The following is a 23,655-nucleotide window of genomic DNA, read 5'->3' on the forward strand; positions in this document are numbered from 1 at the left end:
GCAAAAACAGAGGGACTACAGGGATTCAACAAACAGGAGATAGTGGAACCCTGGGATATTTTCTACCAAACATCTACCCTTACGTTAGAATCTCTTCATTACCAATCGAATAAAATGGACATACAGATTGACCTCCTAAAAATGATGGCTACGAATGTAGCGGGAATTGATAACAAACTGGCTCAATTAAATGATCTTATAATCAGGGCACAAAGGGAAAATGAAACAAGTACTTCTGATTCTATCTACGTTCCAATCATGGATAAGTTATCAGCCCTACCAGCAGTTCTAACTACCATAATAGAAGATACAAAAAGAAAGATTCGATCCAGTATGGTCAATCCGGTAATAATCCCTGAAAGCACCGAGGGAACGCAAGAAATAACAGCTGAGTTTGGATATGATATCCTCATAGACAAAGATCCACATACGTTAGTAAACCAACCCTGTGATAAAATCAACTTACAGACACAGCAGGCTAACGATTTAATGCACAAGGATTATATGTGCGAGACTTCAATTAAAGTGGATAAAACTGACTCAAATCAGAGTGACACTGACTCAGATGGTTTTACAAAGATGTCAAAACGTCAAAAGAAAAAACTCCGCAAAGCACGGAAAAATGAGAAAACAAAGCTGAGTAATACAAACAACAAAGTTGAGGAGGAAGCGTTACCTACTACAGAAAACAATAATAACATGAAAGAAAATGACAACTCCTTACCTATTTTTGAAAAAACCCCATCAAAAGGCCAAAATATAACAAAATTTGAAACAACAAAACTTGAAAAAAAAATGCGTCCATATGTCAGTAGGGGAGGACAAAGTAATATTGGAAATGCAAGAGCAGAATGGGAAACAAAAACATCTGCAAATAATATTAAACGGGGAGGCTAATCAAAGTAGGGATGAAAAAGAACCTTTCACTAACAATTCAGATAAAAGAAGTGGAATCAAATCAAGTGACACAACGGATGTAATGATCCCTCATCACAATGTGTGCTACGAGGAAGACTCAAAAAAAGAAAGGGCCCCCATAGTACGGAGGGTAGAAAATAGCCCTGAAATACCTTATGAGTGGGTCAATCTGCATATCAAAAGCATGGATGGGAGTAAAACAATCAGCTTGCGAACGAATCAAATAGAGCAAAAGGACCAAACTAGCCAACACATCCCTAAAAATGCTGAGAAACTTATATTTACACCAGAATTCCAATCGAGAGGTAAACAAGACATACTCAACCGAGGGAATCTACTCCGACTTTTTAAATCCATACCCTCACTGAATAACATTGTAAGTGAAGACATTATCTCTGTACAATTTATTGAGGATGAACTGAGCAGTCAAACTCCAACTCTAATCTCACTAACAACATTATCTTTAGCTGATCAGATAATGAAGGAGCAGCAAACATTCAAATCATGGGGTATAATGCTAACGAAACAACTCCCAGAGGTCTACCCCACTCCCTTCATAAATGTGGACAATTCACCAAAACAAAAAATACTAAGGTCCAAGCTTACGTCAGTCTTAAAAAACGCACTAGGTAGATCTCCGGAAAAAAAGGTATGCCCAAATCTGCAAAGTAAGGGAGAAACAAACCTAGAAATGAAAGAAAAATTGATTAATATGGCACTCCATAGTAACCATGCACAATGATATGGCCCTCCAATTCAAACAGGACCTATCAGTAAAGATAAAGAGACAATAGAAATATGTTCATGGAACATTAATGGTCTGAGGGGGAAAATACGCAATGCGTGTATAGACTCAATACTTGGACACCCAGAAATAGTAGTACTGCAGGAAACATGGGACCATTCATGCTACATGGTTACGCCGGATACTACAAGAATGCAAAGAAAGAGCAAAGGTTCGGGCGAGCAAGTGCTGGGCAGGCAATATTCATCTCCAATGCGTTGCACATTGACCATGAGCAAGTGGAGACAGATGACCTGAATATCTTGATGGTTAAACTCAGTTATAAAACAAATACTCAAAATGTTAGAACTATATATTTGATCTCTGTCTACATATTGCCCACCAATAAGAGCAGAGAGACAGTATGTGGAACCCTGAATGCAGTTCTAATTGACAAAATGTTGAATGACCCAATAGCGGATTTTCTGGTCACCGGGGACTTTAACCTCAATTTAATGTCTTCTCATATAAGAGATGAGACCACGCTTATCCAAAACCTACAATGGCTAATTCCTGAGCAGGATATAGGGACGGCGACCATTTCCAACAGTAATCGAATAGGACTGACTTTCTTAAAGGACACGGAAGCTTTGGGTCTTCGACTACTAAACGGAAGAGTAAAACCAGATGTTCCACCTAAATACAGCTACTTTGGTCATAAGGGAAATTCCAGGATCGACTACACAATGACATCAGTTTGTATGTTCCAAGACATCATCTCATATCGACTAATAAAGGTAAACGAAAGTGATCATTCCCAGCAGTCAATATTAATGGATATTGAAGTAACGACGAAAAAGACCTACCGGATCGTTCAAGGGCATATTGGTACTATTAATTATAAAAAACTGATCTGGAACATGGAAAATAAAGATGAAATGAGAGAACAACTAGAAATGATCCTAGATAAAACCTTGAAAGACACTACATCAAAAACAGCGATAGAGCAATGGGAAAAATTGATCGGCATCCTAACTAAAACAGAAGGTCAATTAAGATCAAATAGGCCAAATTACAGAAGGGAAAATAAAAAGGAAAACGAAGTTACTTTGAATATGCCGTTAACAATAAGAGCATTGAAGAAAGAACGAAACAGGATCATCAGAAGAGCCAACAAAACAGGGAGAAATGTAGAATACATGGGAAAACTAAAGTTATTAAACCAGAATTTGAAAAAACTAATATGGGGTGAGAAAAGCAAAGCCGAACAAGTAATTTGGGCAAAAATATTTCACGCCAGTAAGCAAAAGAATTCAAGGGACTTCTGGATTATAATCAACGGTCTTGCAAGACCCCATAAGCAAGCAGTCTCATCACCTCTGTCTGAGCAGGAATGGGACAAGTACCTGAGGAGGCACCTGAATCAAGAGACTCCGTATACAACCCCAATAGAAATGCAACAGGGGCATAAAACAATCAATGTAAACACCACTTTTTATCAAGGCAGTGACACAGACTCATGCATAGCCATAGATAAAGAAGTGATAATCAAACTCATAAAACAACAGAAGAACGGCGCTCCGGGTCCAAACGGGCTACCGTTTGCGCTCCTCAAAGAAAAAACAGAATTGTCGGCACCCATCTTAGAAAAATTATATTTAGAATTTGCTCGGACAGGAACGGTACCTAAGTCATGGCGTGGCTCCCTAATAAGCCCCATTTTTAAAAAAAGGTGATTGGGCTCTGCCTGAAAACTACAGACTGATCACATTGCAAGATACTGACGATAAGCCTTTTGCCAGAATAATACTTACGAAGTTAACAGAATGGCAGATGGAAGAAAAAATAATGCCCGTAAACCAAACAGGCTTTATTCAAGGATTAGGTACCACTACCAACATAATGATTCTTGCACTTTTAATTGACAAGTCTCTCCGATTAAAAAAACCTTTGTACCTTTGTTTTATAGACTTTAAATCGGCGTTTGACTGCGTCAACCGAAAACTGCTTTGGAAAAAATTAGAAAAAATGGGAATTCCAACTCCACTCCTTAAGTTAATCTGCCTTCTATATTCAGAGACATGGGCAAGCGTGAGGATGGGCGATGGTCGTACTTTATCGAGGGAGATCCCAGCAAATGAAGGTCTTAAGCAAGGCTGTGTGCCAGCTCCCCTTCTTTTTAATCTGTTTCTTGCTGACCTACCTCTAATCTTAGATAAAGAAAATGCGCATCCCCCGAAACTGGCAGAAATGAGGCTCACAAACTTGATGTATACGGACGATGTCATCTTGATGAGCCACACAAAAGTGGGCTTACAGCGGTTAATTAGAAGGACTTGTACATATTCGAATGAGAATGGGATGGTTATAAATGAGACCAAAACCAAAATTATGGTGGTTGCCAAAAACGCTAGGCTTAAATATAAAAGCCGTTGGTTTATGGAAAAAATAGAACTTGAACAAGTCGAGGTCTACAGATACCTAGGCGTATTATTTGATGGAAAGGGCACCTACCATCTACACAACAAAGAGTCACAAAGAAAAGCTAACACATTAACTTCAGCTTTTAGAACTATCCAGAAGTCTTTACCCACCCTGACCTATGGCCCCCTTCTAAGTATAGTTGGTGCAAAACTTTTACCCTCGATTACATATGGCAGCGAAGCTGTGATGGGTAATGACAGCGTCAACCTGAACAAAACCATAACCAGAGTCTACCGAGCGCTTTTCCACCTCCCAGCGAATGCGTCCCCTTCGCAAATAAGGTTGGAATTTGGCCTTACCAATCAAGAGTTTGCAAGGCAAGGACATTTCATAAAAGTCTGGAATCAAATAAAAACCGATCAACATAACGAGATTTCGCAGCTCTTATGGTCAGAAATAATAAGGGACACTAACTCCACTGCTGCTCGCTATCTTAGTGAGGCAATTAAAGCATTCGGTATTACATCAATATAGGAAATGAACATAACTAAGTTATCATTTAAGAAAATTATTAATAAAACTGCAGCCCACTTATCTGTCGTAAAGGATAAGGCCATTCTTACAAAGAGAAACCATGCATGGATGGTACTAAATGGATATAAAAAGAAGGAGGTCCAAAAATATTTGACGACCCCGCGGACGGAAAAAAATAAGCAGGTTCTGCTTAATGCGAGATTCGGATCTATGCCTGGGCTATGTCATCTTCCCCCATTGGAATTTCAAGAAACCAAAACAAAATGTAGACTGTGTAAGTGGGGAGAGGAAGACATTTCTCATTTACTATGTATTTGTCCTGAACTACTACAAGAAAGAAAAAGACTGCTTAAGGCCCATTTTAATTCTCGCAGCATACGGTCATGCAGGCAGGCGGTGATTAAATGTATGGTTCCAGATGATATTATTTTAAATGTCTCTTTTGTAAAGTTCTTAATTTTAGTTAAAAAGAAACTCGTTGAGGCAATCATTGCAAATATTTAATTGACTAAGTTAGCCCATGTAATGTAATTTTATGTGATTTTATATTAGGAATATAACTTTTAATTCTTTCCCCCTTTTTTTGATATGTACTGTTGTAAGATTTTAAATAATCAACACAATAAAAATTACTTACATTCTAAGGTACCACAAAAAATAACTTAGTTAAGTTTGTGAATTACTAATGAGTGATTCTGTTTTAAAACATAGGTAATGTGCATGTCTGTGTAACTGTGTGTATCCATGTGTGAGTGTGTATGTGTGGCTGTTGGGTGAATAAGAGGGTGTGTGAGTGCCTGTATGGGTGAGTGAGTGGGTTGTAAGTCGTGTATGTGTGAGTGAGTGGGTATGTGAGAGACTATGGATGAGTGAGTGGTTGTGTGAGTTTTTATATGTGTGAGCAAGTGGGTGTGTCACTGGCTGTAAGAATAGGTGAGCAGCTGTATGGATGAGTAAATGGGTATGTAAGTGGCTGTAAATGGTGAATAAAAGGGTCATCAGTGGGTGTATGGGTGACTGAGTGGGTGTGTGAGTGGCTTTAAATGGTGAAGGAGAGGGGCATGAGTGGCTGTATTGGGGAATGAGATGGTGCATGAGTGGCTGTATGGGTGCTTGAATGGGTGTGTTAGTAGGTGTATGAGTGAGTGAGAGGGTGTGTGAGTGGCTGTATGGGTGAGTTAAGTGAGTGTGAGAGAGGCTCTTTGGGAGAATATGTGGTTGTCTCAGTGACTGTTCAGGTGATTGAGTACATGTGTTAGTATCTGTATGAGTAAGTGAGTGGGCATGTGAGTGTCTTTATGGGTGAGTGAAGGGTTGTATGAGTGGCTTCAAAGTTACTGAGTGGATGTGTGACTGGCTCAATGCATGAGTAAGTACTTGTATGGGTCTTTGAATGAGTATGTGAGTGGTTGCAGGGGTTTGAATGGGTATATGAGAGGTTGTATGGGGTTGTGAGTGGGTGTGTGAGTTGTTCTTTGGATTATTTCCTCAGTGATGTCAAATGAGATGTTTGCATGGTACTGCAGGGAGAGTACATGCTTCTTTTGGAATATATTGGTGACTGATGCACTCTCTTAGGCCCCGACCCGAGAGGCTGGGCATCCCCAGCGTCACCTGCTTTTGGAACATATTGGAAAAGAATGCCCGCTGGCTAAATTTCAGGATGCAGAAAAAGTGTGGCTGGCAGGGCGAGAAGGCCCGCCCGACTTGGAAAGTTTATTGGAACAGCCAGAGTTTGTGGGAGCACTGGACTTGTGCACTCCATGTTGAAGAAAACTCGAGGCAGTCATGTATTACAACCATTAGATAACCGGGTTTTAAAACGAGAGTGCCATTTCCTTTGACATTACATGGATGCCAAATGACTCTGCCATATGTGGAATTATATCCTTTGAAGGCACAAAAAGGGCATGCTGGTACGTGTAACCGAAGGAAATTAATGAATCAAGTGAAATACATTGAAGGATTGGGAAATGGTATACAAACAATTACAAAGCATTATGAAAGTTGTGGTCCTTATGACTTTAGTACATGAGCAACGTGAATGCAGAGTTGAAATCAGTAAACCTGAAGTACTGTACTTTCATTGGATTGACTACCCCATGGAACTTTGGAAGTTTACACTGTTTTCATGCAATACATCTGTGCAAAATATTTTGAAAGACCGACCCAATGCAACTTTCTGTATCTGGCGTAATGCCTGGGTACCTTGGTCCTTCCTCACTGTTTTTGAAGCTGTGTTTAAATAAGATCAAATGAATGGTCACTCTCATTTGCTGCATATGATTAAGACTTGTTAAAGTCAAAACGCATTATGCTGGAAGACTTGCTGTGATTAAAGGATTTTCACTAAAACACATTGGTGTGCTTGTTTGCATGGTACAGGAGTGTGAGTACATGCTTCTTTTGAAACACACACACACACACACACACGCACACACACACGCACACACACATGCACGCGCGCGCACACACACACACACACACACACACACACATATATATATATATATATATATATATATATATATATATATATATATATATATATATATATATATATATATATATATATGCCGAAAGTTTCGCCACAAAGATCCCAGGAAACCCAAATCTCTTGGAAACCAGAACAGACGATAACAGACCCAGCTGTAAGTGCAAGTGAGTATTTTTATTCAAAATCCGGGGTGTAGGTCATCTTTTCTACACCAAAACTACTATTCTACCACTTTTAAAAATGGCAGTAGTTTTCCTCAGCTGTAAAGACCAGGTATCTCACCCTAGAGGTGTGACTTGCCTTCTAGAAGTACAGCCCCTGATTATCTAATTTTCCTGCCTCCCCCAGTGCACATTTACCTGTGGACAGGTGGAGGGCTACTTTCTCCTTTGGAACAAAGCTTGGATGCATATCACAGGTGGTGCAGCCTTTGCAGCTCACTGCCCTGATATGCCACTTCACTAGCCCGCCTATCAGGGAGGGAGGTGTGATCTCCTGGCAGGGGGTCAGATTCCAGTTGTGGCTGCAGCAAGCGCCGGCTGGCAGCTAACTCACAGGAAAGGCTGGGTCAACCAGGCTAAGGTAGCCACCATGGTGTATGCCACATCGTCCTCAACATGAGATTCATGTTAGGGGTGAGGAGGAGGGATGTTGTTTGATACAAAACATGACATATTTGGCAGTACCATAATGGAGTTTCCAACATCGGGTTTGCCCAGGTGCCAGCCCATGTTATCCTATGGATCGTCTTTCACTTATAGTTTCCTTTAATAGTAAAGGCCACTATAGGGACACATAAGCATGCACTTACATGCCCACATCTTTAATATAATGCACCCTGCCTCTTGGACTTTAGGAGGCCTTCCTTAGGGGAGACTGGCATATATTAAAAATAGTACATTCACTTTGCGACACATGGTGAGTTGAAGCAGTCTGCACTACTCCTGCAGTCTGCATTTGCAGGCCTGCTGTCAGTAGTTTACTTGGATTACTCAGGGTGGCACAAACTGTGTTGAAGACCTGGCGCCCCTTTTAAAACCCATGCCCTCGGCACCATTGGTACCATATATTAGGGACTCATAAGCGGGTTAAAGTCCTTTGCCAATTGAGGTTACCAATTGACAGATATCAGTTTTGGGGAATGTGCTCTGGTACTGGGGCCTGGTAAGCAGGCTCCCGGGTACTTTCAGAGTCGAAAAAAAAACATCTGGTAGTCTAACTGGGGCAAAAGGGGGGGGGGGACCTGCAAAAAAACACCTGTTTTCTTACAATCTTTATTTCAGCTGCATCTGTTTTTTATCGGATCTAAACTCTAGCATCAGACTGCATCCTTTGAGACAGAGCTTGAGTGATCAAAGCAAACTACTTCCAAAGTCAGGGAGGTTTGGGAAACAAACTTTCCATTGCAAAAAGAGTAATCAATGTCTTGGTTTGTGCACCTGAGAGAACATGAGAATAACGCTGATAGCTAAATATTCAGAAAAAAGGGGAGTGGATCGAATTCTTGAAATAACCTCTTAAATTACTCTGAAAAGCATTCCAGTCCACTGTTGTTTTTCTCCGTTTTTCAGGTATGATCAGCTGTGGGCCCCACAGCTCTCGTATATTATACCTTACTTGAGTGGGTTATAACTCTTCTTTTTGTTGTTGCAGGGAAAAGCCTGGATCCATCTCCTGCGATTGTCCATTCTGTCACTAATGTGATATCTGCAGTGGTTTTTGGACACCGCTTCTCCAGAGATGATAAAGAATTCCATCAGCTCATTGAAGCAAATTATGTAATTGCCAGCAAACTAGTCAGCTCATGGGGCAGGGTGAGTCTTAAGATGACTTCATACTGTAGGTGAGTGGTTAATCAGAGGAAGCAACCTGTGCATGAAAACTTCAATGTGTGACCTGAGACAGATTACAAGTTAGCTTGTGAAAGAAAAGTTGATGAATCATAGATGCAAGCTTTCTGTTACAGATAGAGAGAGAAAATTAGGAAGAAGATGAATGCCCATGTAGAGAGAAACAGATTTATCGAAATGAGAAATTAGGTAAAGGAGTAAGGGAACTTAAAAGGGAAAAGGACAAGGAGAGGAAAGTGCAAAAGAGACAGTATGCTAAACCATGACAGCACTGGCGTAGAATAAAACCTGCAGCAGTAGACGATAGAACATCATTATTATTATTAATATTAAAGTTTGTACAGCACATAGCTACCCCAATGGGGTATACCAGCTCTAATATTAATATTACATGTGTGTTGCTCGGATATGATTTTACCTTGACAAATTGAAAAGACAAGGCGTTTGGAAAAATAGGAACAGGTTGGTATAATTAAACGCAGAAGCCGGAAGAGCATCAACAGAGTAGTGTCTGACCACAGTCTCAATGTACAGACGTTTTGGCCGGTAATATACAGTTCCTTAGGTACAATTGAATAGTTACACATTCTTGTAAAGCATGCAGATCCAGGCCTAGTCATGAACCATAAATACAACCATCTGATAACAGGGGCATAGGTGGTTCTCGACCTCATGGATCGCTAAAGTGGGGCAGTGTGTATCTGTCCAGATAGCTGTCATAGGGAGCGTTTGATCACTGTGTGTGGTGTGCATGTCGTGTTCTGGTTGGGTAAGTGTTCCTAACTACATGTGGCATCTAACTTTGTTGTATTTTGGGAATGCACGCTTTTGGCCAAACGTGTTTTACTGGGGTCAATCTCCTTGGACCTGTTTGTGGTGTAACTGCCTATCTGTGGGATGAGTCAGGGTGTACCATGTTTGCGCATTTGTCTTTAGGCTAAGTGTAACCCCATCTGTGACCTATTGATCAGTAGGCTTGGGTTTGGGTCTCACCACATATCTCTGACTTGGGGTTGATGAGGAGGTCATCTGTGGTGAATTTGCCAGCAGTGATATGACTTAGTATTTACATGTACATAGTTCATGGCGGTCATTGATATCATATTTACCCACATTCACATTATAATGCGTACATTTGTCATAGCATACATCATTTTTACTGGTACTGACATTGCTATGTGTGCAATATCAGGCGGACATTGACATCACATTCAGTGAGATTAAAATGTGCAAGACCAAAATGAAGGACGAAGACAATGATAGATAAAGTAAAAGAGAGTGAGCACACCACCAAAGACAGAGAAAATAGAGAGCTAAAGAATACAAATAGAAGTTAGATGAGAAATTGGATAAAATATACATTTTAAGAGAAAGAGATGAATACAACAGTCAAAGGATGAGATTACATTTTCTCAATCTTACACAATTTCACACCAACACCTTTCCAAAATATTGACTGGTTTAGTTTATACTCACAGAGAGGGCAGTTTACACTAGTCAGAGAGGCTGATGTTCTCAGAGATAGAAAAATCCCACAGTAGCTGACATCATATTAATGATCTCATGATCAGGGATAATTTTAGCACAATTCTCTATTACAGTCTTATGTATGGAATTCACATAGGTGCTTTTATGTTTCGCATTTTTCCACCACTAATCCTCTCCAAAGCACTTTAAAATATTTTAGAGGTGGCAACAAAGCCTGTATCATACATTAAGACTAGACACAGGACAGTGAGCGAACACTATACTATGATGTGTTTCTGAATTTCATATGTAGGTTTAGGGTAAAGGACAGATCACCATTGAAATTGAATTCACATTGACTCTGGTTAGTTGCCCTTCTGACATGTGCTATAGTTTTTCTCCATCACTTCTGAACTCTTACATCATCACATTTTTATTAAGATTTAATTTTTTAGTGCCCTGCACTTTTTCCACATTCTGTATTTCTCATTTAGCATGTCGGCCTCAGGACTGATTCTAAGTCACTAAGTACTTGGATGTTTTGTCACTTGCTTTTGGTGCCCTACATTTTTCACTGGAGTTCTGGAAACTGCCTCAGAGACAAGTCCACTTTCAAAGCAACAAGATGTAGGAAATGCTTTTGGACAAAAGTAGCAAAGATATGTTGTTGTTGTGGGACCCGTCTGTGGGTGGTGGGCACAAAAGGATTTCGAAGAATGGGTGAGCAGGGTTCATTTGAATAAGAGGTAGAGTAAGGAGGGTTGATGGACAAGGGAACTTTTGAAGGTGTGGGAGAGAAGCCTCAAAAGTGATGTGAGCTGTGGCTGGGTTCTAACACAGTTAGAATATGGCACCTAGAAATAAACGCTAGTCACTGTAGGGAATCTGAGCTCAACCATAACAGCTCGACACAAACAGCAAGGCTTTCCTTCGAGATTACACAGAAGAATCAGAACTTGTATAGATTGAGTTTAATCAAAGTTCTCTTGCCTAGTTCTTACATACTATTTCTTATGTTCTACGTTTTCTGACAATGCAGTTTCTAATTTCATTTTTTGTTAGGCACGCAGACAATCAAACACTTGTCCCAGGCACCTACTCACATAAATAAGAGCGTGAAGCTTCATGATTGTCTACCGATAATCCAGAATGCATCTGTATTTGATTCAGATTGTGTCAAACCAGAACATTCAGGGAGTATCTGCTAAGTTCCTACAATATTTTTATTAAATGTATGATCAGAAGGGACACTCTGCTTAATCAATGCAATATCTTTCACTCCAGCTGTTTGATGCGTTCCCCTGGCTGATGCGGCATCTTCCAGGACCTCATCAGGATGTCTTCAAGGGCAATGTCTTTGTGGAAGAATTTGTGAAGAAGGAGATTCAGAGTCACAAAGAGAATGAAGTGCCTGAAGAGCCCCAGGACTTGATTGATTTCTACCATGCTAAAATATCAACAGTAAGTGTTTGCTTCTGCCATGTTGGCTGCTCTGGTCAAGCTCCCTGGTGGCGCTTTGTACATTAAAAAAAAAAACAAGCGAGGAAAAGAAAAAATGTCACACAACAGGAATCTTTATGACTGAATGGTTTCTCATGCAAATGGGTAAAATTAACTGAAGAATAAAGTGTAAGAGTAAAAAATTAAAAGTTCTGTATTCAGATAGTTCGATTAACTTCAGCTCTTAACTAACAAACCAACTGAGCTTTTAAAGGCCATGCCTTTTTAAGGTCTTAATTCAGTCAGCTGACACTTCTGCTACCCTTTCTGTAATCCAAATAGTGCTGGAGCACATATAGAGACAGCGCTATCACTAGAGGGTGTTCCCTCGTTTTCTTGGGGGAGTGGCTCCATGCAAATTAGGGAATCCCATTGCCTCTGTGCCGTATTATAGATATGTGCGCTAAGGCAAAGAAGCTGTCAGGAGGAACACTGACAGTGCGCCACCTATAATGTGGTGCATTATCAGTGCGCCCCCTGCCTTCTAGAGGGGAGAAAGGGGTGCAGTCCCCCACTGCACCCGCCTGCAAGGGGATCTTTAAAGAAGCTCTGTATGTCAGATGATTGCCTTGCTCCCAGGGCAGCTAAACTTTTTGGCTGCCAGGGGGCTGCACACGCAACGTAATACGGTGCACTCTCCTTCTTAACATCAAGCTCACCTTTTGATAGGTGCCCTCCACACTAACAAGGAGAGTGAGCAGCATTCTATATTACCGCCCCTGGTCACTTCTGTGAATAACACGTCTTCCTCCGTAACATGGTAGTGGGCCCCACACCTCAGCAAGCTTAGAACTCACTTCATTTCTTACAGGATCAAACTGCAAACACAACCCCAGTAAGTCAACCAAACCCTATTGACAGAGATAGTTTCACAGCTGTCCAAAGGAAGAGAAAGGCAATAAATGTGGCAATTTACAGAACAAAAAAGCTGAATAAATTCATCATCCTTCACTGATTCTATCATCCTTCCTTCCTTTATTAAAATTCTTATCTGCTACTAATTTGTTCCATTCCACTTTTCAAAGGGAAATACTGCTCTTTCCGATCACTCCTTAATGTAGGTTTATTGAATCTGCCCATCCGTCAAATTTCTTAAGTCTTTCTTCCCTTCCATTCTTCTGGATAAGGGAATCAATTAATATCACCATAACTACTGCAAGCATGATCACTAATCCACATTCATTATACTTCCATGTCAGAGTTTATAATATACCCTTACCCTAATTTATCTAACCCAATGTTATCTGTACCTATGATAAAATGAAATCTGCAATCTGTATAATTTATTTATGCAATTCAACATACGAATTTCTATTGATTTGATTGTATGACCAAGACTATACTGCTTTACATTACTAATCAGTTCCCCAAGTTATGATGTCTTCACAATAAGCTGGTTCAATATTTCACATTTTCTGAATTTGCATAATAATATTCCATTCAGGACTCTCATGATGTCGCCTCTACATTTAATGAGCATAACATGGTCCGCCTTGCAGCTGATTGTTTTGGAGCTGGGACAGAGACCACCACCACCACTCTACGCTGGGCACTCCTTTACATGGTGAAATACTCAGAAATTCAAGGTGAGGTCTAGGATGGCTACTGCAGAAAGTATATTATACCCTACATGGTATTAATTCAGAAGTCTAAGGAATGGGCATGTTCAGTAGATTAACAAATGCAAATAAAGAATTATATTTGGGTTGCATGATATCCTACTAAGAGATGAATGTTTATTTACAACTCAAAACAAGCACCATGTGCAGAATGTCCTTTAGGTATGTATAGGCGAACAGTCAATGACAGTAATTCACCAAAATGCCATGGGTAGCAGAAGTGAAGTCACACAGGGACATATTTAAAAACCACTATCGCTTCACAACATCACTTTCACTGATAATTAACATGGCTTAATGCTACCTTGTAATTAAGGCACCCTTTTACACTGTGTTTAGCGTGAACGGGGAGGGCAATGGGTGTTCCACCGCAATACCCATTAGAATGGTGATGTAAATAGGAGGCAGCGCCAAAATTAAGACCATGGAAACCCTGGTCTTAACCACGCAAAATGAGGAGAAATGCTTGTGTTTGCTGTTTCCATGTGTGCTGCCTTGTGCAGCACATATACAAACACCAAATTGCCTATGAAATGCAGGGCTATCATTTAAAAAGAAACCCATTTTGCAACTTCTATGTGGGCAGCATCAAGCAGCACAGATAGAAGTTGCAAAACAGCATTTAAAGATTGTTTATTTGCAGGAAGGGGGATCTTCCTGCACATAAACAATCTTCCCCTCAACACAGGCACCCTGGTGCAAGGGTGCCTGCATTGGCGCTAGGCAGCTTAATTTAGCTCCAACGCAGGGGGAAATGCAAGGCTGCACCATAGTGTAGTAAATATGGTACTGCCCCGCATTTCTAAAGTGACGAAGCATGTCGTTAGCCTTCTTGGCTTAGTGACACGCTTCACCACTTTATTGTAATTATGCTCCATAACCTTAATACAGCCTCTATTCTTATCACAATTTGTGATTTCACATTACCTTTGACCACGTTAACACACCAGAAAGAGATGTGAATTGATCTTTGACACTGTTGAAATCATAACAACTTCATGCCAGCAGTAAACAAAGTAAAACAAAGTGCACAATTCATAAATCACAAAAAGTTAATAATAATAATAAAAGTTGTTAAAAAGTTGAAAAGTTATATTTGATTTCATATTTAACATATAACTATGGTGTAGCCACCATATGTCAGGTCATTTCCCATCAGCCTGACAAACCAACAGTTGATGCTTCATAAATAACTACAGAGACTTTTCTCTTTTGTCTCACTGGTTTATACACAATCAAATGTCTCTACGAACTGATGCGTGGACTAATTTAAGGCAACTGTTGTAGTATGTATTGAAAAAAACATTAATCACAGTGTGATTTAGTATTGAAAAAACTATGCTTAAATAAATCGCTTTATGTATTGCTTACACCTGACTTTAAATACAGTTCAGACTAATCTTTCAAACGACTGATGTAATGAGTGAACATTTTTCCTTCAGGATTTTCTCTTAATATTCTAACTATACGTCAGATGCCGTGCACCCATAGGTCAGCGGCATATTAACACTTTTCAAACATACAAACCTCAGGCCTGATTCACAAACTGCACTTTGTGGTTCTTTTTTGTAGTCCAGAGTAGTACTACTACAAAACCTACTACAATGTGCTATTCACAAACTTTTGTAGTAACCAACCCTTTTCACTTATACTTTTGTAGTAAATTACAATATTATAGTAAGGCCAGCACTACAAAGGACCAGCTACTGGTATAGCAACACCCTCCCAAAATAATGGAGGCAGGGAGTTAAAATAAAACCCAATTGGGAAGAATGTTAAATTAAATCAGATTATTTAAAATACCTAGAAATATAAATTAATTCTAAACATAATTTGTAAAAATAGGACATATTTGTTATTGTTGAAATATATGGAAAAGTAAGAATATCTATTAATTAAGTATAACATAATTCAACATAATGGAACATAAATCTTTATTAAAACTGATTACATGAATTATAATTAATTCTCTACATCACTTGTAACAATTAGTAATTGTTTAATGTTTCTCCACACTTTACCATGCTGAGACCTCCGCCCTGAATGTGGCAGTCCTGGCGGTGATATTTTTTTTAATGTGCATTAATAATTATTAAAAGTAATGTACAGACTGAATTAAAGTTATTTTAATGATTTTCAAAAAAATGTTTAATTACATTATTTTTCAAATTCACAGCAGATTATTAAAATATTTTACAATTAAATAGCAAATATACACTATTCAATTTATCTGTTTAACTATTTTAACTATTTAAAATAGTTAGATTTCCTGTAACATTATTTTCTATGGGGGTTACTACAAAAGCACAGTTTCTAAATACCAAAAAAGTAGTAAACTTATTCAAAAGCATAAACTATTCTGATCAAGAAATCTCATTCCCCTCCTCCTTGCACCCACATGAGTTCTCTCCACCTTTTGTTTAAGTTGATATGGTACTGGCAATTTTGATTTTAAAGCTTCTCCATGTCTAGTGTGAAGTTTTAGTTTTTCTTCGAAAGTAAATAAGGTCATCATAATAATAATACATGTGATATCATAGGAAAAACCTCAACATCTTGTCCTAGCAAAGTACATAAAAATTTGCTGGATAAGTAAATCATAACTGAACGTGACTATTCCACTTGTCTTATGGGGTCTTGATCTGAAGAGCTATGCATGGTTTAGGTCTGACTTATGCAGAAGCAGATTTGAGTCCTGGTCCATGGAATAAGGTGTTTGCATTCCTTTTTAAAGGGTCTATTAAATGTATTGCTCCTAAGTAGTTAAGGTTGACATGACACTTCTTAAGAAATGTCATTCTAACAACGTTGTCCCTTTTGTTTATGCATATGCCTGCAGAGTCCTTTTCTCCCCAGCTAGACTGCTGCAATATAAGTTCTACAAACATACAGCTTTCTCCTCGGCCTGTTTCACCTGTGAGGGAGCGATTCCACAAAAAATGTTCTTCACCCTTAGACTGCCCTGAGGCAAGTACATTCATTTCCCACCTTCAGAAGCGGTGGTGGAGAAATATGTGCCCTATGAAATGAAGAGTTTGTCCAGTATCCCACCCATTCTCTGATTTACATTGGAGATGGGGCCAGGGAATTCCAGTTTATACATAGGGGCAGCTAATAACTATATCCTCTATTTTGTCCAAGTGTGGGTAAGGGGTGGGGATTGGTACAACATCCCTCTCCTTTCTTAAGGATTGGGAATACTGCTGAGGGAATGCAGATACCACAAGTGCAGTTTTCCACTGTGCAATATTATTATTGTATTCTGAGTACTAGAGGCTGGAATGAGGGGTAACTGATAATCCAAATGCTTCAAACTGAGAATTTGAAATATTACTATTTTTCACACCACAAACTTCACCTGCTTTTACAAAGTGTGAGTTGTGCAAACAAAATTGCCTGGTATGCAGTAATTGTTGTATGAAGTACTCTTCCTGTCCTACCAGCCTTCCTTCTCAACTCTGAAGTTTTGCTTGCAACAATTCTCAACGACAATTCTTATTATTTATGGTCACTACTTTGCTTTCAATCTGTTTACAATTGTTCCCCAATATTCACGCAAGATTCAGGCTGAGTCATTTCTGAATATCTGAACATGTAACTTAAAGATGTTTGCATAGTTTTAAAAAGTTAGATGGTTAACATATATTGCTGTAAGAAGTTTATTTGCTGAAGAAAAGCACAGCAATGCCTATTCATAAAAGGACCATTTCCCCATTAAAATGTGCTTGGGAAAAGACCTGAGAGGGCCAAGCAAGGAAACCATTGCAAAAATAGGCAATTTTATCAAAAGTTCACACAACATAGAATGGCAAGCAGAGTTGCTGTGCTGCATTGCAAGAAGGGGAGATCGCTCATCAGTGCCATATCTTTTAAGATATGGAGAACGTCACCTCTCTCTCTACACTGGAGCTCTTGAGGATGCCTGCAGCCAAAGCAAAGGGTGCTTGTGTTAAAGAGCAAGACTGTTTTTGTGCAGGAAGGAATACCTTCCTGTACAAAAACAATCTTTAGAGGTATATTCCTCTTTGTATGTGTGCCTCATAATGCAACACACGTGGAAAGAGGACGAAACAAGGAGAAATAAAGATATTTCTCCTTGTTATGCCTCTCTTGGTTAGGCACACCCTTTTGATGTGAACCCAGGATTATATGTAGCTGTAAATTTGGGTTTGCATCAAAATACATGGGTGGATGCATGGGAAAGCTAATGCTCCACACATGTAATACCTATTCAATGCAAAGTAACACAAGGCAGCACATAGCACTGCCTTGCTGTCACTTTATTTACTAAACCATGCAAAGCCACTAAAATAAATGTTGCATTGCTTAGTAAATACCAAAAAGGATTTTGCATCTTGGCTGCGCCATAAAATGGACATACCCTGAGACAAAATTATAGTAAATCGCTGCCAAAATCTGGATGTAGAGAGATGCTTCCCTGCATTCAAAGCTGTTTGGATTTATCGCACCGCAGCTTCCCCCATTTGTGCTCCTGTGCACCTTGCCCATCTCCACATCAGAGGTATGCCTTCTCCCATGTGATTGCGGTTTATGTATGTTAACCATTGCCTGTGATAGTTGTGGGAGAATTGACAGCAACATTCTTGTCTTTCGTCTTACAGGACACCGTGTGTGTTTGGGGGAGACGCTGGTCAGGATCGAGCTCTTCATCTTCTTCACGAGCCTCCTCCGGGCCTTCACCTTAAGGCTTCCTGAAGGGGTGAAGAATGTTAACATGGACCCTATATTCGGTGGAATACTACATCCTCACCGGTATCAGATCTGTGTTGTACCCTGCTAGGCAGAGAGGGCCCTGGACAGACAAAAGGGCTCATAATACAGAATTGTTTTAGGTACAGTAGCAATGTCCTACTGGCACCATCTTATAACTCCCTACAATAGGTGTATATTAATTGAAGTACTTTCACCACAACAGCAGCCATTTTATTTTTCTAAAGTATTCAATACTGCTAACACATTTTCAGATGACCTTCCGTGCGTTAGAATCTATAACTATGACAGGTCTCCTGACAAACTGTTAGAGAATCTCTCATTCTTCAAGCTTGTGCACCTGTGACTGCTCCTCTCCTTACTTTGACAGTATTGTAGCTATAATCTAAAATTGGTACCTGGAAGGTGTATGGAATAGAATACTCAGTTTGAATGTTTCTTCTAGGGGCAAAGCAGTCTCTACCCCAATTATTGTTGTCTTTTTTTAAAACATAGCTAGCCAAGTGGGGTCATATGCTTGCTAGACCTCCAAAAAGTATTCAGGTTTGTGGGATTACCATCACCTTGGACAATCACCCACCCACCCACCAACCTAAAAGTATACTACCTCATAGACTTCAAAGGGACCATTGTTGTAGGGAACCACACAAGGCAATAGGTACCTATTCATTGCTGTTGTACTAGAAATACAGCAAATGGTCAGATGCTGATACATGAACCACAGGACCTGATTTTGAAAGAAAGAGAAGTGAAATCCCCAAAAATCAACAATTATGAAAGCTACAAAGAGAGACAACATGATCAGTAAGAAGTATTCAACACAATATGAAGAGCGTTCATGACCCACTGAGGATGTATCTTGCAGAAGAGGATGGAAGAGAGGCATGGGGTTAACCCAGTGTCTCTCTTCTGCAGATTAAAGTAGGTATGATAGATGGGCTACATGGTCAGAATGAGAACATTAAGACATTACCCACACCTAGACCACTGCTCAGTTACATCTTCTTAATTTATAAATTAAGACTGGCCAGTCAGTGCTGTGTTTTTTCTTGTATGTTAGTGTAATTCTTCTTGTGAACTTATTTTTTAAATAAAATTTACTAATATATCATTTCGCTTTTCTGTCATTGATTTGATGAGTGGTGCCTTGTGGCATCACTAAGATTGTGGCTAGAAACTATACAAATGCACTCAGCACATGGAAACTGCAGGGTGGAAGGAGTGCGACTTCAGTCAAGGGGCAGAGGAGGCCGTAGCAGTGTGGTGTGTATTCTCAACATTTTTTTTATTTAGTTACAAGTGTTTACAAGTGTTTAGAGGTTAGTCACATAAAGTTATGAAGAGTACTTTCCCAAAGAAATGCATTGGTGGGTAGAGTGGACTGAGGGCAGGCTTTAGCATATAAAGAGAGAGAGAGTGGGGAATTTTGCCAAGAAACAATTTAAAGAGCGGGGGTAGGGTATATCATAAGAGGGCACAGTAAATAGAGGGAGCGAGTGGAGAGTTAGAGAAAGTAGGGTGAGATAGCAGAAAGGAGTGGAGTAGATTGACAGTGACCTTAATAAGAGGTTTAGGCTAAAGAGCTGCTTCGGGTAAAGATGGAAAATTGGAAGTAGAGTTGCTTAAATATCAGATAAGTGAGGCATTCAAGGGAGGTCCATTCTTACCACTAATACACAACAAACCTAACCACCTGCTGTAGGAAATTCAGATCAACAACTAGCAGCAATATTACCCAAAAGACAAGTGATGTGGGCACTTCCTTTGTCCTTAGCATGGGAGTAGAATAACAGGATGGCTAATACTGTTATAATATATATAAACAAGGGACCTTGCACATTCTTTCCTTTTCACACTACAGTTATTACATCTCTAGTCATCTGTAAATGAATGACGAAGTGTAATAAGGTTTACAGTTAAGTTGTGACATTTTAATGTCTATTGCCAAAGCCAGCAGGGGCACTGGAAGGCAGATCTCGGACCATAATTACAGCTGCAGTTGTGTACAAGGGAAAACAATTGCTTTTTTCAGATTTGTTTTTCAAAGAAACAGTGATCAGCTGAAAGGAGATATATGTAAAACAACAAGTTTCCTTTTGCATGCTATAGGATATTACAGGAAAGTGCATTTCTACACATTCTGTGGCAGCATTGAGATGTTAAATACTTTACTTCTGAAACATACATCACATAGAAATATGCACACTGACATCGTCTTGAAATAAGGACTAAAATAGAATATATACATTCATACTAAAATACTCAAATTCATCATACAGTATGTTCTTTAAAACAATTCAAATACAATATAGAAAATCATTCACTGAACTCAATAAAGTTCATCATACATTTCAAGCTTCTCTAGCTGCTTTACCATAACTACTGCTCAACACACACACACAGATATATATACATATAAAAAATATATAATACAATGCAACTTATAGGGCCTGAGGAATCAGTTTCCCTGATACTGCTTTTAAAAATGGATCAATGGATAGACCCCTGTTTCTCTGATCAAATCTCCTCGGAGCATTAACTGTGCTTAAAAGCACAGTTTGTATCTTCGACATGGGCCTATACCATTTCGGATTCCAGGAGAAGCTAATACCTAGATTACCTTCTCTAAAGGGGACGTACTAAAATACCAGGAAAATGTCTTTGGCCTCGTCTAAAAAAGCTCAAGGTCTTGGGTTTATCCACATTAGTTGTCAGGAAATTAATTTCACAGTTTGCATATAAGGCTTGCAACTTCTGTTTCAAGCCTATAATTCAGTGGTGTAACAAAACTTGGGGGGGACCCTGCAAAGTTAACCGAGGGGACCCCACATGCTCCGGGCCCAGTCAGCAGCTTTATGGCCAGGGGCCCCACTGCCAGTGCATAGTGCGGAGGAGGCCCCTGGAGCTCGGGGGCTGCAGGGGCTATTGTTACACCACTGCTATAGGTGTAAGATCCAGCAAGCCCCGATTTATATGTAATTTACAAATGACTGCCAAGCAGCATGTATAAAGGCAATGGCAGGAACATTCGTCACAGCGGTTCCTCTCCGAAGGACGCAACCCTGTAGCAAACAGTAATCTATTTTTCTTTTCAAACAGAAAATCCTAAAATTGAATTTGCTTTTTGGAAAGAAACAAATGAATGCTCCCTCACCATGGGAGACTTCTCCCATGGTAGAGTAAGCATTATTATAGTTTTACAGTTCCTTACAGCTAGGTTTCACCTTGTGGAAGGAACAGTAACAAATGACTACATATCCGCCCATCTAAACTTGGTGAGTGGATATGTAGCCATTTTTTCTGACAGCTCTTACTCCCCAGGGCCATCAGAGAAGTTTGTCAACAATGGAGACAGCGTAGACTCCGCCAATATATAAATCAGACACTAAGTCATCTTCATACATAAGGCAATGAGTATGTGCCCGCATATTTCAGGGAAGCAAGAACCCACACTCCCTAGGACTTCTGGGAGACCAGAAAGTAAACAACTGAAGAACATGGGGACTAGAGCTCATCCCTGTCTTAACCCATTGTTAACCCGGATTAGATCCATAAAAAATCTTAGCCCATTTAGGTTTATCTGAACCCAGTTGTTTGCACATCATTTCCTTATCAAAGCCAGCAGGTATTGGGTAAAACTATGTTTTCCATAGTATTCCATGGTCCAGTACTCTGAATTACACCTGGAAGTCAACAAAACTTCAGCATAATTTGCCCACTGTGCTTGTGGGCCTTCTTTCGGCACCTCAGAGAGAAATCAATGGTCAATTGTGTAACACTTTGACCAAAACTCACCATGCTCTTTAGCAATTCTCATATAGCCAAAAGTCCTAGCATAATTGATATAAAAAGAGCCTGGGCATATATCTTTTAGGACACATCCACCAACGAGATCAAACAGCAATTTGCATGGTATGGGTATGTGGATGGGCTTTATTACTGCACATTGTCACAAATTCATAACTACCCCTGTTTTGGAAACCCATTTAAAAATGGGAACTAGGGCATTCAGCCACCACAATTGGTTAGACTTATTAAGAATAACTGGGAGGCTCTCTGGGCAATCTGCCTAAGATGGTTTCAAACTGGAAATTATCCCTGATGAAATACCTGACTCCTGTACTTGCCACAGATTGATACAATCTGCTTGATGATCCCTTTCATCTTCATCATTGGGTCTTTTATAAAGTTCAGTTAAAAACATGACACATTTGGATTCAAGAGTTTGGGCTTCTAAGTTGGAAGGTGGTACTGTACGCACTGTATGTACCTAGTGCCAGAAGAGCCGCAAGTCACCACTGGCAATAGCATTGTGCATTTCTCTCCAGTTTGCCTCAAAGTGTGCTTCTTTTTTGAGAGCACACTGCTTAATAGAACATTTTTAGGTGCCTGTGGTCATCTTTATCAGAGGGATCTTCGCTCTTTAATCTATTTGGTTCCCTTCGGAGAGACTGACATTCCCCATCACACCACCCATGTTCTTGCTTCCCTCTGTATCTTATTGGGGTCAGTTTTCAGGACCACTCTACAACATTTCTTCCTTCAGCTACAGCGCTCAGCAGTTCAGCGGTTACCTGCTGCCCACGCGCTGCTGCTCCGATTTTCTCCATTTTGCTTCATTCGTTCTCGCCTCTGCCGCTCCAAATCGCTTACCACTAGCGCAGCCTGGTGTGGGTGAGAAGCGGAAAAGGAGACTCCAAGGGAGCGCCAACCTGCAGGAGATGCTCGGGGCCTGCTGCCTAAGACCTGCCTAGAAACCTGCAGATCTGGTGTCCCAAAGCCCCGGAAAGACCTCAGCCCCAACCTCTACCTACGGAGAGGAGGTGAGCGAGTTGGGGAGCTCGTGGGATGTGGTAGCCGACTGGCAGGGGGTCTCTCTAACCTCCGCCGAGGGGTGGTCAGCGGGGGGGCAGCCAATAAGCGGCTACTTCCGTGAGAAATGCAGAAGCATTGAAGGGAGGAGTCCTGAGAGTGCCGAAGGGAGGCCAGAGGCCCTAACTTCCAGCATTAACAGCCTGTTCGAGGCTCAAATCCACCATTCCCACCCACCATTTCAGTCCCAGGCCCCACTAACTTTTTTTTTGGACTGATAATCAAAGCACCCCCAGACGACAGCAACAGCAATTGAAACGTAACAGTGCAGAAGTGATTATATCATGGGCAGATCAATTAGGCCCCAGGAGGTCACTGTAGAGTCTTCTTGAGAGGCTCCAACAGCGTTCTGCAGCATCATAGTGGGGCCGCACGGCACAACACAAGACAAACAATGCTAAGGCTCTAAGGTCTATGAGACCTCTAAAACTCCGGGTAATAGAACCAGCTAGATTGGTGTAGCATAGAGAGCAGGGTAAGGACAGAGAGCAGAGGGCAGTGAGAGTCTCTAGGTGGTTG

At 40.3% G+C, this 23,655-nt stretch overlaps 1 protein-coding gene across 1 annotated transcript in view; it reads left to right on the plus strand.

Annotated features, from left to right (window-relative positions):
- The window catches only part of LOC146786142 (cytochrome P450 2J4-like), a 45,204-nt gene extending 31,693 nt beyond the window's left edge, over positions 1-13,511 (plus strand). Inside the window, exons 5-7 of the mRNA XM_085633166.1 lie at positions 8,751-8,911; positions 11,699-11,875; positions 13,359-13,511. Of these exons, the coding sequence (XP_085489292.1) occupies positions 8,751-8,911; positions 11,699-11,875; positions 13,359-13,511 (491 nt within the window). The remainder of the gene's footprint in view (positions 1-8,750; positions 8,912-11,698; positions 11,876-13,358) is intronic.
- Positions 13,512-23,655: the final 10,144 nt, after the last annotated feature.

This window comes from Triturus cristatus, chromosome 11 (genome assembly GCF_964204655.1).
Source record: "Triturus cristatus chromosome 11, aTriCri1.1, whole genome shotgun sequence".
Classification (NCBI taxonomy): Eukaryota; Metazoa; Chordata; class Amphibia; order Caudata; family Salamandridae; genus Triturus; species Triturus cristatus.